Raw genomic sequence first — 14,693 nt, 5'->3', positions numbered from 1 at the left:
GCCTCCCCGGTGGTTGTTTCCCCCCCAAACCCAGCCTGCCTCTCCAAAAATCTATTTAAATAAAAGGTGGAAGGGACAACTCGCGCTTCCCTCAGCTCTAGGTTTGTTCGTTCTCTCTACTTAGGCTCAGTTTTTCTACCTGCAAGATTTTATAGCCGACGTGAGGCTTAACTAAACTCATCGCTCCCGGTACAAACGTGGTTGTGTGTTGAGAACTGTTACCGGCGACAGGCACGTTGAGGAAGCTACGCCGAATTTGCGGATTTTTTTTCCCCCCCATCACGTTTGTCGCCACACCAGATCAACTTTGCCGCTTTAACATTAAAATCGAACATTTTAATGTTCGCTGCATTAACCAAACAGCCACCGAAAAAAAAATAAATCAACAATTCCTGGGAGTTTTTCCTCTGTTTACCTCATTTTAGTATCTCTGACACTGCACGAGCCTCATGAATCTGCTGCTTGAGGAACTGCAGAGAGGGTGGGCGTTCCCCCTTCCCCACCAAGACGATTGATTTCACAAAGTGGACAACAAAAAAAAATAAAATACACCCAGAACCTGAGGCTGAGTTACCCAAATCCCTTCCCGTTCGTGCTGTTCCCTCTCTTTGGGAGCAGTATTTATTTGTTTTCTCACACACTCACTTGGTTTCTGGAGGCAGAACAGACACTCACCCTTAAAAGGATCCGGCTTCTGTTTTGTGCCCTCTTTCTCCGTCAGCTCCTGACGTCGTTTTTCGATTTTCTTATTCCTGTTGATGATGTACTCCTAGAAAGGAAGAGGACAAAACTCGTCATCCTCCACACAACGCACCGAGACGACCGGCTACCTCAAAGGGGAAGCGAGTTCTCCAGAGAAAACCCACGGAGAAATCTGCGGTTGGTGAATTAACTAGACAAGGTGGGTGTTTTCCCCTCCCCGTCCCTTGTCATTTCTACCAGAGGAAGAAACGGAAAGATCTAAATCGGAGCCAAACAGAAGCCTGCTCCAACAGCACCATCAGATTCCTTGCGGGAGATCCCAAATCCTTGAAAAACGTCCCCAAAACGCAAACAGGGGTCATCCAGAAAATAAAACACCCTGGACTTTACCTCTCCTTCCTCAGCTCTAGATGTGTAGACAGTGAAGACGATCTCTGGACTATTAATTCCCAGCCTTTTTGTTCTAATTCATACAATTAATTTCTCCTCCCAACATGAAAACCCGCAAGAAACCGCGTCACGCGAACTGATGTCATCAAGTGATGCGTTAACAAGCGATGATGCGAGCTACTCAAGCGGGGGGCCCAGACATGGATGAATTTGTAGCCCCTTCTGCTCTCCATGCAAGCCCAAAATTAAGCCCAGCAAGCCCAGCACGGATGCAAGGAAGGGTTGAGCTAACGCCAGGCAACCCACTTACCTGCAGAAACTCGACCGTTTTATCCGGGAGTTTGGTGCCGATGTATCGCAAGGTCTCTTTGTGAAATTTGCTCTGGAGGTGTTTCTGGATCTCTTCTTCTTCGAAACTGCGGAACTTGCAGACAGAACAGGCAAACTGGATTCTAAAATGAGGAATTGAGCTCAGTTTAACGAGAACATTAAGAAAATTGAAACTGTCACCACTTTTATTGTAGTTTTCTACCTCTGAGTTTTTCCAAGTGCCATCCTACAAGATTTTACTTTGCCTCGGACCTTTACGATCGCTGTAGAACCCGCAGGGATTAAACAGCGCCCACTTCGCCCTAAAAGTTTCCGCTACAGGTGTGGATGCTAAAACCCTGCGCGAGTTTAAAAGCGACTGGAGAAATTCATAGGGCAGGAGGTGAATCAGCACTTTTCGCTACGAGGATCCTCTTCCCCAGTGTGGGAAAGCCTCGAGATACAAAAACGCTGGTGCTGCCTTCGCTGGTCAGGCTGTCTTTACGCCATTTATTATTTTAATAGCAAGGCTGTATATATAGCTACTTGAAACATTCTTCTGAACTTGTAACTCTACACTGATCTAGGTATTAAAACCCACAGTATTCTCTTCTTAAAACAAGTCGTAAAATACACAAAAAGGGGAAAAAAAAAACCTCTTGAAAAATCAAAACAGGAGCCCTCCCCCAGATTTCTCCCACAGTCGTGCAGAGGAAAATCCTCGGTTAAACGTTATTCACAGAAACGCTGGGAACGGACCAGTGTCTCGCTGCTCTTACCTGTCCATAGCACGATCACGCATCCGATCTCTTCTCCGCTGCTTCTCCCTTTTCTTTTTCACCTCCTCATCGTCATCTTCACAACCATCTCCAGATGCTAAGAAAAGGGGGAAAAAAAAAATAAAATCAGAATTACCGTGCTCACAATCCCCCCGCTTTGCTGCCTGAGGTATTTTGGGGCCCTCGGTTTCCTCTTCGCTCGCACTTTTGGGAAGTCACAACTTCTTTCGGTCTCTGGAAGCTCCCCCTCTCCCAAACCAGCTTCCGAGCACAAGGAAGCAGCAGCTTCTTTTCCAAGGTCGCCAGTACTTTATTGTAAAAACCCAAATCTTCCTCTTCTCCAGCTCCCTGAACTTCCCACAGCAACTCAAGTCTTCGTAGGCAGCAACGGGAACTTGCCATTAAAGAGTCCCGGCTTTTCCGATGTCCAAAGACACCTCTTCATCCCCCTTCCTTAGGAGGAGCTGCTACTTTTTCCCCAAATTCTTTTTTTTTCCCTCCATTTACCTCTTTTTCACGGGGCTGAAAACACTACTCAATTAAGCAACAAAAACCAGCGGAGACACTAGCAGTGCTCAAGCAGCAGTTCTGCTTCCTTGGGATGGTTTTGGATATATCCCTCACGTCGCCTTCCCACGAATTCCTTGATAATTATTAGGAAAGCAAAAAAAAAAAGAACTAAAGATTCAGTTGACCTCATCTCTGCAGTTTTAGGGTAGAAAACTTGGAGTCCGAGGTCTATCTTATTCTCAGGTAAGAATTCACCCGCAACGTTTTCAGGTAAAGAAATGCAAAGACCAGACTCGGGCATCAGAGGGAGGCTTTAAGTAAGAATTTTAAGATGCGGCTACACCTTAGTTTTCATCCTGAAAACAACCTAAAAGTGGTAATAAAAGTCCTCCGCGTAGTTTTCCCCAAGCCCCTCTAACGCAGAAAGCACAACATGCTTGGGTTGATGCCTCTCTCCCAAAAATTACAACCCAAAATCAGCTGAAGCGGTTCCAGCTACTTTAGACCATATACTTTTTAAAGGAGTCTTCTAATATACCTTGAAATATTCCCATCTATTAAAAAAAAATAAAAATCAAAACCAACCAGGGTTTAGCCCAGTTGATTGAAACCTTCACTGAAAATTATTTTGTTTACGACATCTTTTGCTCTGCCCTGCTGCGAGACTCATCCGTCCTCACCACCGTCCTCCGAGCACGGTAGGAAAATAAAACTTAACGCCGCGGCCAAAATGCATTCGTACAGATGGCAACCGTCCATGCCGGGAAGGAAGGAAACCGTTTTGGCACTCCCCTTCTAACCAGTGCGGCATTTCTGTGCCACGACAGCCAGCGCCGGAGCCCCTAGACTGGTTAACAAGTCATAGCAGGAGGTGCATCAAGTTTTAACTGAAAAAAACTCCAAAACCCAAGCTTTCGGTAGCGCCCCGAGGTGAAGCAGACGGATTCAGAGCAGGATTAGTCCAAGACTGCATGGGGGGGGGCGCGTAACACCCTACCTTCCTCCGCCAAATCACCCCAATTCCCGTTCTCCTGGAAAAGAGAAACACAAAACACAAATCTGGTGTTATTTACCGCGATTTGGAGGTTTCACAGTCCCCCCAGCCAGCCCGCAGAGCAAGCGAGGAGCTGCGTCATTTGGGGATTAAATGTTCATTGTTTTAGAAATGTTGACAAAATAATTGTTTTCTATCTATCGGGTTGTACGTCATCACAAAGTTATGGCTTCTCGCTATCAAAATTTAAATACTCAGCAGCTGAACGGCCGCTCTGAGGAACACCGTACCCAAAATTAAAACTAAACGGCAACGACCCCCCTCCAACCTGGCAAACCGACCGACGAGGCAAGAAACCAACCCCTAATTAGAATTTAGCCCTAACGACCCTCGCCAGAAGCAGAAGTACAGGCGCAGGATCCTAACCTTTCCACTACGAGGGCTTCCCAGGCACCTCGGTGCGAGCAAATCCGGCAGTAATCCCCGCTGAAGGGCATGGGGAAATTACGAGGAGCAAATAATTTCACAAGATACGGGCTCAAAACGCTGTTTCTGGGTGATTTTAAATATTCTGATCCTCGGCGAGGTCAAAAGAAGTGAGGAACTGGCTCGAGTGCTTAAATATTCCCGCATTTGCCACAGAGATTGATAAAAACATTAGGTTACTTACACCTTTGTCAGCTTCGTCTCCTGATTTTTCCTCTCCTTCGCCCTCATCTGCTGCAAACAAGAGAAATCATTTTAGCTGGTGTTGGGGGGGGGTGTCTTTTCTCCCTCTTAACGCCCCACGGGACCCCTAATAAGTCACCAATTATTGCGATAAAGGCTCAAAACTCCAGCGAAAAAAATGGCAAATAGCCCACTGGTTTCTCTTTGCCCATCAGCCTCGGTCCTTATTTTCATTAAATTTTGTCCCAGGTCACAAAATATCACGGCTTGTAAAGACCTGCGCGCTTGCAGGAGTATTATAACACCGCTAACGACTAAAATAAATGCAACAGCTTTGAAACGTAACAACCGTCGGGCAGGTGAAAGATAAAGCACTTAAAAAGGGGGGAAAACGGCCGATATTAAGGGGTGAAGACGGGTTCATACCGTTCTCGGTGTCGTCTCCTTCACTGTCGGTCTTTGCCTGTTTGCTGTCCGGCTCATCTCCGCTTTGCGACTGTTTTCGCTTGCGTCCTCCTCCTTCGCTGTCCGATCGCCCTCCGGAACGGTTTCGGAAACCTCTTCTCTTGGGCTAAAGCGGGAAAGAAATGAGTTGTATTTAGCAAGTCAAGGCACCAAAAAAGAAAAAAAGCTTAAGAAAATTAAATTATTCCACGCATCTGCTACATCTCCTTAAAAAAGTTTACATTTTTGTGACCCTGCAGACTTATTTTTGGCTATAAAAGGATTTTATGGCTGGGTTGGTGCCCCTAAAGAGCGGATTTCGGCTGATGCGAGTAATTCAGAGGTTCTATTTTATGTGCAAACGGAGATATACGAGTTTGGTGATATTCCACTCTATCCAGGAGGATTTGAATTCCTCCGTGGTGGAAGCAACGCGAATTAAGACTCGTGCTTCAACAAAGGACTCGGTTCCACAGCCAAACGGCAAAGCCGACGCACCGAGGCAAGCAAAAAACCAAACTTGACAAGAAAAAAACCCCCAAAACATGACTTACCGTGAGCGTGTTCATGTGCCAGGGCACCGTACCCATCCTGTCTCTGTTTCGTTGCCTCCCCATTCCATACGGCATATTCCCATACCGTCCCATTCCCATGCCCGACATCCCCATCATGCCATAGTCATAGTCTCCGTAGTCACCGTAATCTCCGTAATCGCCATAATCACCGTAATCCCCATAGTCGCCGTAATCGCCGTAGTCGCCGTAATCGCCGTAGTCGGGAACAAGGGCTTGGGAAAATAGGGAAGGGAGCCTGTTGGATCCGGCACCCCCCATCCCACGCCCACCCATGTAGTTCAACTCGTTCCAACGAGCCGAGAGGCGCTCGGAGCTGGAGGAGGGCATGAAGTGATCGGTGCGGTTAAAAGCGTTTAAACGCCCTCGATTTTGAACGCGGTTTTGACCCCGGCCTCGAATGAGGCCGTAGCTGTTTCCTCGGTTACGAGATTGATCCCTGCGGTTGTCAAACTGGCTCCCAAAGGAATCGTTTCGATCGGTTCCGACTTCTCCGTAATCGTAGCCGGATCGGTACATGTCACGGTCATTCATCGAAGATCTCGAGTCGTAGGATTCGAAAGACTCAAATCTGAAAGAGCTGCGCAGGAGGAGACAACGGTCAGCAGCGAGAAGAACGTTTCCACACGTCATACAGGCATTTGCATCCATTTTCATCATAATCCAAGCGGTTTTGGCCAGAAAAAACAGAATAAAAGCCTTTTTAAACCCCGCGGACCCATCACTTCCCCCGTCCCGCATCACCTTTTCCTTATTCTCGGGGGAAATAAATATCAAAGAACTCTTTTCTGCACGAGTATCTGAATAGAAATCCTCTGGAGACATCATAACCTTACTGACTTTACAGCGCTAAACCGCTCTGAATTATGTTTTGCCAGCTGAAAATAGATCCCAGAAGCTTTCCCAAGTAAAAGCTGCTTCTCCTTGTCTCTTAGCTGTGCCTCCGGGTGCAAATTAAGGCGGATAAACCCCTCGGCACCTTGTCCGACTGCAGCAACGAGCATCAAATGGCAAAACAAAAAGGCAAAAATTCATTTATTCAGTAACTCTTGCCAAGGCCTATATTATTATTTCAGCATAAAACACACACTGACATGAAACAACTCTCCAGACCGGCATAATTTAACCCAGCGGGAGAGGAAAAAAAAATAAAATAAAAAATTATTGGGTAGCCATGTGGAAAAAGGGACGCAGAGGGAAAAGAATGCTTTAAGAAACCTACAAATTATAAATAAAAAGCCTTCTGCACAATCTAGGAATTGAATCAGCAATGGAAGTTGCTTTTAATGCTAGATTAAGTTCGAGGTGTTTGAGAGAGAGAGAGATATATATAAATATGTACGCGCACGTGCGCACACATGTATCGGGGCAGGTAAAAAACCAAGCGGTTAAGTTTATTTTCCAAGGAGCAAATGCTGGATCGCGGCTGTGCAATCAGCACAGCTTCATCTGAATTTATAGTGATTAAAAGTTTGGGGTTTTTTTTCTGTTTTAACTCTTAAAAAATAAGTAAGAAGTGGAACAATCACCTCTCCTGGTCTTCCATCCCCTCCCCTGTCCCGCCGCTGCCTTCCTTCGACAGCATATCCAAACGCTGGTTGATTTTGGCGATGATGGAATCCGAGTTCTCGTTCGCCGAAGTCTCGGCGCCGTACGAGGCGACGGGCATGGCGGCGTTGACATCGGCGTTCATACTCATATCCGAAGTTTTGGGTGTTTCCCAGCTGCTGGAAGTTGCTGCGGCGTAGTTGTACGTGGCCGCTGTGTTAGCGGCGGTGGTTTGGGTGTTGTAATAATCGTAGCCTTCATAGCCTGGCAGGAAAGGAAAATTAAATCGATATTAATATAAAATTATAAAGACCTAAGTACCTGGAGGAAGAGTTTAGATGCGAACGGATGCTCCCAGGCAAGGCGGCAGCTGGGTTTTACCTCCTTTAAAAGAAATCTGGTTTCTTAAAGTGAGAAATACCAACGGTTCTTGTTTCTCAACTCTAAAAGCATAAGAACCTTCCGCTTTTGGGCGATTTTAACTGCAGAAATGGTTGTATTTGTGATTTCTGAACAAGAGCCTGAGCCATCTACATCGTACGGTCCCGCAAAATGACACAAGGACACCCAAAGCGGACGCGCTGCCGGGCACATCGCCCTACATCCATCAAAAAAAAAGGACTATGACTAAATATATGAATCAGAAAAAAACCAAAAAAGTAAAATCAAAGCAGCAAGTTGTATCCAAAGAGCATCTTGCAGTAAGATATCATGGCACGGTGGAAAAAACCCAACGCACTGCGGTTGCGCTCGTGAAGCTGCTGGATGCTTCACGTGATCCCGAGATCCGGACTGAGGGATGCACACATGGTCCCAGCAATCCTTGTCGCAGGTCAGCAATCCCAGCTCGAATCCGGTGTCGTTCCGGCAGAGATATGTGCCACGAGCTACACAGCAACCTTCCTCCGGCTGCTAAACCCTTCGCTAAATCAGTTCCAGGGCTCGCTACAGCGACCGCAACAATAATCCCTCAAAATTCTCCTTTTCTGCGACACCTCCCATAAGATTGACACCATTAAGGCCGCCGGCGTGACGATACCGCTGCCGGTTGTGCTGACCGGCACGGCGTTGTTGTGTCTTTGTATTCCCCCATCTGCCCGCAACTTGTGGTTTTATTTTGATTATAAGGTCTCCGGAGCAGGAACAGGCTTTCTGCTCCGCATCGGCACAACACCGAGCACAACGAGGCGCGAGGCCGTGACAGGGATGTCCAGGTATCACAAAAATAGAGAAATAATAGAATTAAAAAACCCCACAAACCCCTCATTTTCACCAGTGACTTGAGCTGGGAGGTTTGAATCCACAGGCTGACGTGCAACGTTCAATTTTATAACAGGAGGACCAAAGAAGTAATATTTTCTAAAAGAATCTCAAGCTTTCGCTTGGGAATGTGTTAAGAGCAGCTTAAAACAGCCAGAGGATCCAAATCAAGGCCAATTAACTAATTGTTCCCAGAGGAAAAGTTTATAAGTGAAAGCAAATCACGTTTTATTGAGGAAGCGCCAGCTTGCACGTAGAGAACTGCGTTTGTGTACGGTCAAGTTGCCAGAATTGCAAGGGCAAACCTTGGGTTTGGAGGGGAAAACGCTATCATCTCAGTAAAATCCATTTATCGATGCACACATCTGGCTGTCCCAGATCAAACGAGAAACGGAGCCGTAAAAGAAAGAAACTTTTCTCATCCATGAGCTCATTTTTCTGCTTTAAGGGACAGACAGCCGTCAGTCATCAGGAGCGAGCTGCTCCCTTGGCAAGAGAAAAAGCCGCAACCACGGAGCAAAATAAAAAGAAATAAATCGATCAGGGAGGAGAAGCGGTTGAAAAACCCAGCGTTGCAAACTTCACATCGATTTCCAAGCGGAGACAAGTGTTTGAGGTGGAAAACGGCTCCGCTCGAGAGACCGAGCAGGGCACCTCAACCCCGGGAGATAAATGAGGTTGGGTTTTATTTTTTTTAAGCACGTACCTTGCCAACTCGTCGCGTTCGTCGCGTATGTACCTGAACAGGAGAAAAAGAAAAGAGGGTTTCAGCTTTAAAAGCAACGAAGTGAAAAGTTTAGAGAATAAAGAGACATCACTCAGTTTAATTGCTGGTAAAAATTCCCCTGCAGAATGGGAAAGAAAGAAGCTGGGACTTCCAAGAGCTACTTCTGAAAATGAAATGAGTAATATATACTTCTTTTCTTTTTAATACGTTTTTGGAAACATTTTCATATATTTGCACTTGAAAAGAACTCAAATTATTCCACAAAAATCCTCAGGTAGCAGTAAAACCACAGCAAAAGCAAAAATATTTGTTAAAATTATCACTTTCGGGAGCATCTCGTTGCTTTTACTGTTTAGGCTGGGAAGAATTTGAAGGAGAGAGCCCAAACTCTCAAATACCCCAGGCCACGCTTTGTCTTGCAGCGCTAATAAACCCCAAGCCATTAAGTAAAGCACGTTATTAATCACACGCAAGACTGTGACCAGTTCCTCCAGTATACAACGCTGGGAATCGGAGCGGTATCACGAGATGAGGGAGGAAATTTTTACTAAGAAAAACCCAACCCCCAAGGAGAAAGTCACTAAAACAGGCAGAGGAGAAAGGATGAAAAAAATGTTTCTCTATTACACTATTGTGGTTAAAAAGAAGAAAAAAAATAAGTTATATTCGAAAATTACAATTCCTCGGATTTATTTTGATCTACACAAACCTCACCTTGAGTGTTGGCGGCCCCAGTATTCCAGGTGCCATAACCTGCAAGGAAAAAAAAAAAAAGAATGGAGTTATTAGAGGGATCGCTCTGTTATCCCGGGTTTTTTTCCTTCCCTTAATTGACCCTAAACCCGATAAAATCTTTAATTACAGCTGCACTTGTGCTTTTTTTATTGTTTGGGAAACATGCCTGAAGCTTGCTCGATGCTTTATTTCGGATCGTGTCAGGTCAACGAGATGTTTTGAAATACCGAGAATTAAAAAAAATAAAATTAAAAGAGTGTTTTGACAGAGAAATATGGTTTTAAAGGTGTTTGATGTAACGACGGCGCAAAGTTACATTTATACAGGAGAAAATTCACGGGATAAATCATCCCAAGAACTGAACCGGCACGTGTCGATCGTGTTACGGGGCCTTTTTCCTACGGAATATCGGATATCCTCGTGCGCGATCCGAGGGGAGTACTGCTATCGTACGAGCCAATAAAATAAATTGAGCTCATGGTGCTTTTTTTTTTTATCCCCACGCAGATTTTCTCACGAGTTCCAAGATTTGGGCTAACGAAGCGGCTTCGGTCTGGTCTCTCCGAAAACAGCAGCGGGGTGAAGCGCTTGCCCAGGTGGAAGAAGAAGCGAACGGCCACGACCCGCAGGAGCTCCCGCCGTGACTTCACCAGCTCTTTTATTTCACAGCAGCGATTTGTTTTCCTCGTCAAAATAAATCATCTCTCCATTTTAAACCTTTTCCAAAGTTTCCAGGATGGAATCAGCATCCCCGGCATCGCCGCAATCCTCGGAAGACCCACCGCGAGCTCGGCAAACGCTTTTGTCTGTTCAAAGGGCATCGGATAAATAAATTCCGCGCTGCAATGAAACCTTGAAGTCATCCAAATTAAATCTTGAAATCAAAAGCGATGCCTTGGGTGTTTTACTGAAAACATTTCCCAGAGTCTTGGCTGCCACTTCTCTGCAGGAAAACTATTTTTTAATGTGTATTTATTATTCCGATCGGAAAAATAAATTGGTCTACAAGCAGAACGACTGATGCCTGGCTTCCTACAGATCCAAATTATTTCAATACCCGCCGTCTTACCCTAAATTTCTCCCCATTTCTGTTCTGGCCTTGCCTTCCCCCCCTGGATCCGCAGTTTCCCTTCCCTTTAGCACCCTCATCTCCCTCCAAACATCCCCTGGCCGAGGAAGAGCTTGCACAAGCCAAAAATCACAGAGGCACACGCTGCCTTCCTTCCTTCTTTTAAGGTTTCAGTTGCTTTTCTGCACCTAAGCCACCAATTTTGCAAAACTTTTCTATTTTTGGAGGTGGCCATCAATTTTGCAAAGCTTTTAATTTTTTTTATTTTTTTTTTTAGACACAGCCTCCGATCCTGCAAAAACTTTTCTATTTTTGGAAGCGGCACCTGATTTTGCAAAGCTTCGCTTTTCTCAGCGGCAGCCCCCGATTTTGCAAAGATTTTATATTTTTGGAGGGGGCCCCTAAGTTTGCAAAGCTCTTCTATTTTTGGTGGCAACCCCTGATTTTGCAAAGCTTTTATATTTTTGACAGTAGCCCCCAATTTCACAAAGCTTTTATATTTTCCGGAGGTGGCCTCCGATTTTGCAAAGCTTTTATATATTTGGCAGCAGCCCTCAATTTTGCCAAACTTGTATATTTTGGGAGACAGCCCCTGATTTTGCAAAGCTTTTATATTTTCTGGAGGGAGCCCGCAATTTTGTAAAGCTTTTATTTTTTGGCAGCAGCCCTCAATTTTCAAAAAAACTTTCCTTTTTGAGTGACACTCCTCCAATTTTGCAAAACATTTCCTTTTTGAGACAGCCCTCAATTTTACAAAACTTTTCTCTCGCAGCCCCAGCACAAAGCTATCTAACACCCACCACGGACGTACAAGACGCCTTTCTCATTTAATAACTTTCTTTTTTTCTGTGGTCAATCCCCTGAAGCACCCAGAATCTCAAGAAATTGCGAACAAAACGGTTACCGCCGTGTTTTTCAACTCCGATAGAAACCGCAGCACGAGCAAAACAGGAACTGCAATACGTGAACGCCTTTTCAAATCGCAGCCTTATTACCAAATAATCTCCTTTCCCGCCGTTGGCGTTCGGAGATCGAATTATTGGGTGTTTTCAGCTTCGCTTTCCAGCGAGATGGTACTGGGATGTGGTTTTCCAGCTGCTGCTTGGGCTCGTGGGGAGGATCGGATCGCGACAGAGCACGGAAATTTAGGACAAACCTCCGACCCATCGACTGCGGCCACCCCAAAGCCTGACTTTAAATCCAGAGCTCAATTTTAACGCTCCCTCCTCCAGCGCTTTAACTCACCGCTTGCAAATAAACCGCTGAGCGCACGCAATCGTTTTGAGTGACATCAAGTGACATCGAGCCCCTGGTTGTCACAGGCATCATCCCAGCCTGACACCTGCCTCCGAGCACGCTCGTAGCTGGAAAAAAAAGCGGGAAGAGAAAGCAAAGCCAGCAGAGAGAAGCTTTTCTCTGGGCAGGTCGCTCTGTTTCTCACTCAGAGACACCAAAAATAGCAGCGGCCCTTGCGCTTTCGACCGCACGCAGAGGTCAGATCAAAAGCGAGCTCCTCTCCTTCGATTTTTTAAGCCGACTTTTGATAAAACCTTGGGTACACTAATTCAGGAGACAAAAATAGCCTGGCCCCAGCACAAAACCTCGAGGAAAACGGAAGCTGCTCGGCCCGAAACGCAGCGTTTTTCAGCCAAAGAGAGTCTCGCCTCTTTGCACCTCCAGATTCTATAGGATAAAGCTCCCTGCTTTTACGTTACGCGTGTATATGTTGGTGTCTGGCCTGCCGAGACGCAGGGCACGTTACGTTCATCCAGGTATGACTACCATTATCATATTCTTTCAAGGAATCAAGAAATTTGGGTTAAGCAAAGACCTCAAGCTTTCAGTACAACTTAAGAACATGGTAATTAAGAGTTCAACGTCTAATTTTGAAACCAAACATTATGTAAAAACCCACTAGATGAGACACGCGGGTATTAATGACTCAGTACCAACGACTAGCGGTTGCATCCATCAGTTCTGCAGCTGCGCAGCACGTCCGTAAACATCCCCAGGAGGGGGAAAAAAAAAAATAAATCAGCGGAATAAATCATCATCGCCTTCTCTTGGGAAAACAAACACAGAATAAAGTGTAGAGCAGGAAAAAAAACAATTTTAGAAGGGATCAAGCAGTGAATTTTACTGAGCGGAGTGTGCTGTGCGTTCTGGTTCCCAGTTGATTCCCCAGACAGCGCTCCCTGAGCTGGGGGAAGAATTTGGGAATCGTTTTTCTCCGTGCACACAAGCGGAGCGTGAATCCCGAGATGACGGGCCAACATCAAGAGATTTCCTTTGTTCAGTCTACGAGAAGCGCTGAGAAATTTAACACCCGCAGATAAAAAGCCAGGGCCCAGGATGCAATTCCCTCCGAAAGCAGAAGTCCGAGCTTCTCCCGCTGATTTCAACACAGGATTTTATCCAGGAGAATAAAGTTTGTCTTCCGCTGGAATCACAAACTATTTAAATTAAATCTATATATCACATGCTCCTATGCAAGGCTCGACTGTAAAGGGCGCTCTCCTCAAAAACCTGCTTGCCTGGAACCGTACAATTCTGAGCACACAGAGAATTAAAAATAAAGGGGTTGGTTATAAGCTGAGCTGGCTACACCTGAGATTTAGTTGTAAAACCCCAAATACGCAAGAACTGTAAGAACACATTCCTTTTTATACCATAGATCAGTAAAAATCCACACCAAAACTCCTCTAAAGCTGCAACGCGCTCGGAGGTTTTAATCTATTAATGGTTCTGCAAGGGGGAGGGAAGATCTCAGATTTAATTAACTCATTAACTTCACAAAGCCAATGAACTCTTTCTCAGGAATGACTTTTAGCTGCCTAAACTCCTCCGAGTTGTTTACCTGGACTCGCTCAGCTGTCGACAGAGAGGAACCAGCACTCGCCCAGGATGATTCAACACATATTTAAGGCGTTTTTAATCCTGTCATAGTTCCTCACCTCATTTTTATATCCAAAGAACAGGTAAAAGACTTAAAAAGCATTTAAAAGCATGATGAAAGAGATGGTGGGCATCAGATCTCCACCAAGCTGAATGTGGAGACAGAAGGAACCTGGAAAGAGTAATTCATCAACAGGTCTGTATCAACAGGACGTCTGGATGAATTACGAACGATCTCTGTATCAAGAGAGATCTGCGGGGTATTAGGAACTTGATAAAACACACGCAGAAACAGCATGGCTGCTGTATTATTTATAAAATCCTGCCACAGTCACAACTACGTTATAAAAACCAAAGAAATGTTCTCAACGGCGAAGTCAAAAATCGTCCTCGTGGGATCTTTGCGTCCCTGAACACAAACAGAAGCGAAGCAAAGCGTGAATCCGAGGTGGGAAGAGGACGGAGGGCTCCAAACGGGCGCGAGGGGAGAGGATCCGGGTTGTCGAGCTCAGATCTGGGAGCATTTACCCACGTGCCGCCATCTCGCAGCTGAATAAACTTCATCGAGGGACTTGAAACAACCGATATTCATCTGTTAAACTTCCGATTTGGGCAGGTTGCTTTCAATTCCCCCTTCCGCAAGCCGTGTTTCGTACTTTAAAGAGACGTTAAAAACCAGTAGAAGCTGAGAGAGCGCATCGACGCTAACGATCTCGACGTCGTTTAGGGCTTTGATGAAAGAAGATGGGTTTTTCCCCTCAAAAATCACTTCCCCATGCCGGCCAACAAAGCTTAATGACGTTTTAAACACCCTTCCCCCGCCGTTTTGACGGGCTCTCACCTGCTTCCTTACGTTGGTTGACGCGTTCTTGCCCGTTGCCGTTATACCGGGGAGGGGGGAAAACACCTCAGGGGGCAAAGCCACACCTGGACGGCTTGAGGCGGGTACCCGAGGGGGAAGAACCATCATGGCTCCTTACGGTGGGGTTTAGGGTTGTGACAGGTGCCCGCATCGGGTCCCCGTTCCTCAGAGAGTCGCTGCTGCTTCTCTCGGGGGTAACGGGGGCAATTTTCGGCCCTGGACGGGGTG

The 14,693-nt window shown here is 45.9% G+C and overlaps 1 protein-coding gene across 1 annotated transcript in view; it reads right to left on the bottom strand.

Moving 5' to 3' along the window:
- The window catches only part of AKAP8 (A kinase (PRKA) anchor protein 8), a gene marked incomplete at both ends in the record, with an annotated part of 15,771 nt that extends 1,261 nt beyond the window's left edge, over positions 1–14,510 (bottom strand). The window contains 11 exons of the mRNA XM_009704380.1: positions 676–769; positions 1,403–1,544; positions 2,181–2,277; positions 3,688–3,721; positions 4,355–4,401; positions 4,780–4,924; positions 5,352–5,949; positions 6,899–7,181; positions 8,884–8,916; positions 9,619–9,657; positions 14,445–14,510. Coding sequence (XP_009702682.1) covers positions 676–769; positions 1,403–1,544; positions 2,181–2,277; positions 3,688–3,721; positions 4,355–4,401; positions 4,780–4,924; positions 5,352–5,949; positions 6,899–7,181; positions 8,884–8,916; positions 9,619–9,657; positions 14,445–14,510 — 1,578 coding nt within the window. The remainder of the gene's footprint in view (positions 1–675; positions 770–1,402; positions 1,545–2,180; positions 2,278–3,687; positions 3,722–4,354; positions 4,402–4,779; positions 4,925–5,351; positions 5,950–6,898; positions 7,182–8,883; positions 8,917–9,618; positions 9,658–14,444) is intronic.
- Positions 14,511–14,693: the final 183 nt, after the last annotated feature.

Source organism: Cariama cristata, unplaced genomic scaffold (genome assembly GCF_000690535.1).
Source record: "Cariama cristata isolate BGI_N322 unplaced genomic scaffold, ASM69053v1 scaffold18057, whole genome shotgun sequence".
NCBI lineage: Eukaryota > Metazoa > Chordata > Aves > Cariamiformes > Cariamidae > Cariama > Cariama cristata.
Note: the sequence above shows the minus strand (reverse complement) of the source record. Positions and strands in the feature narration are given on the sequence as shown.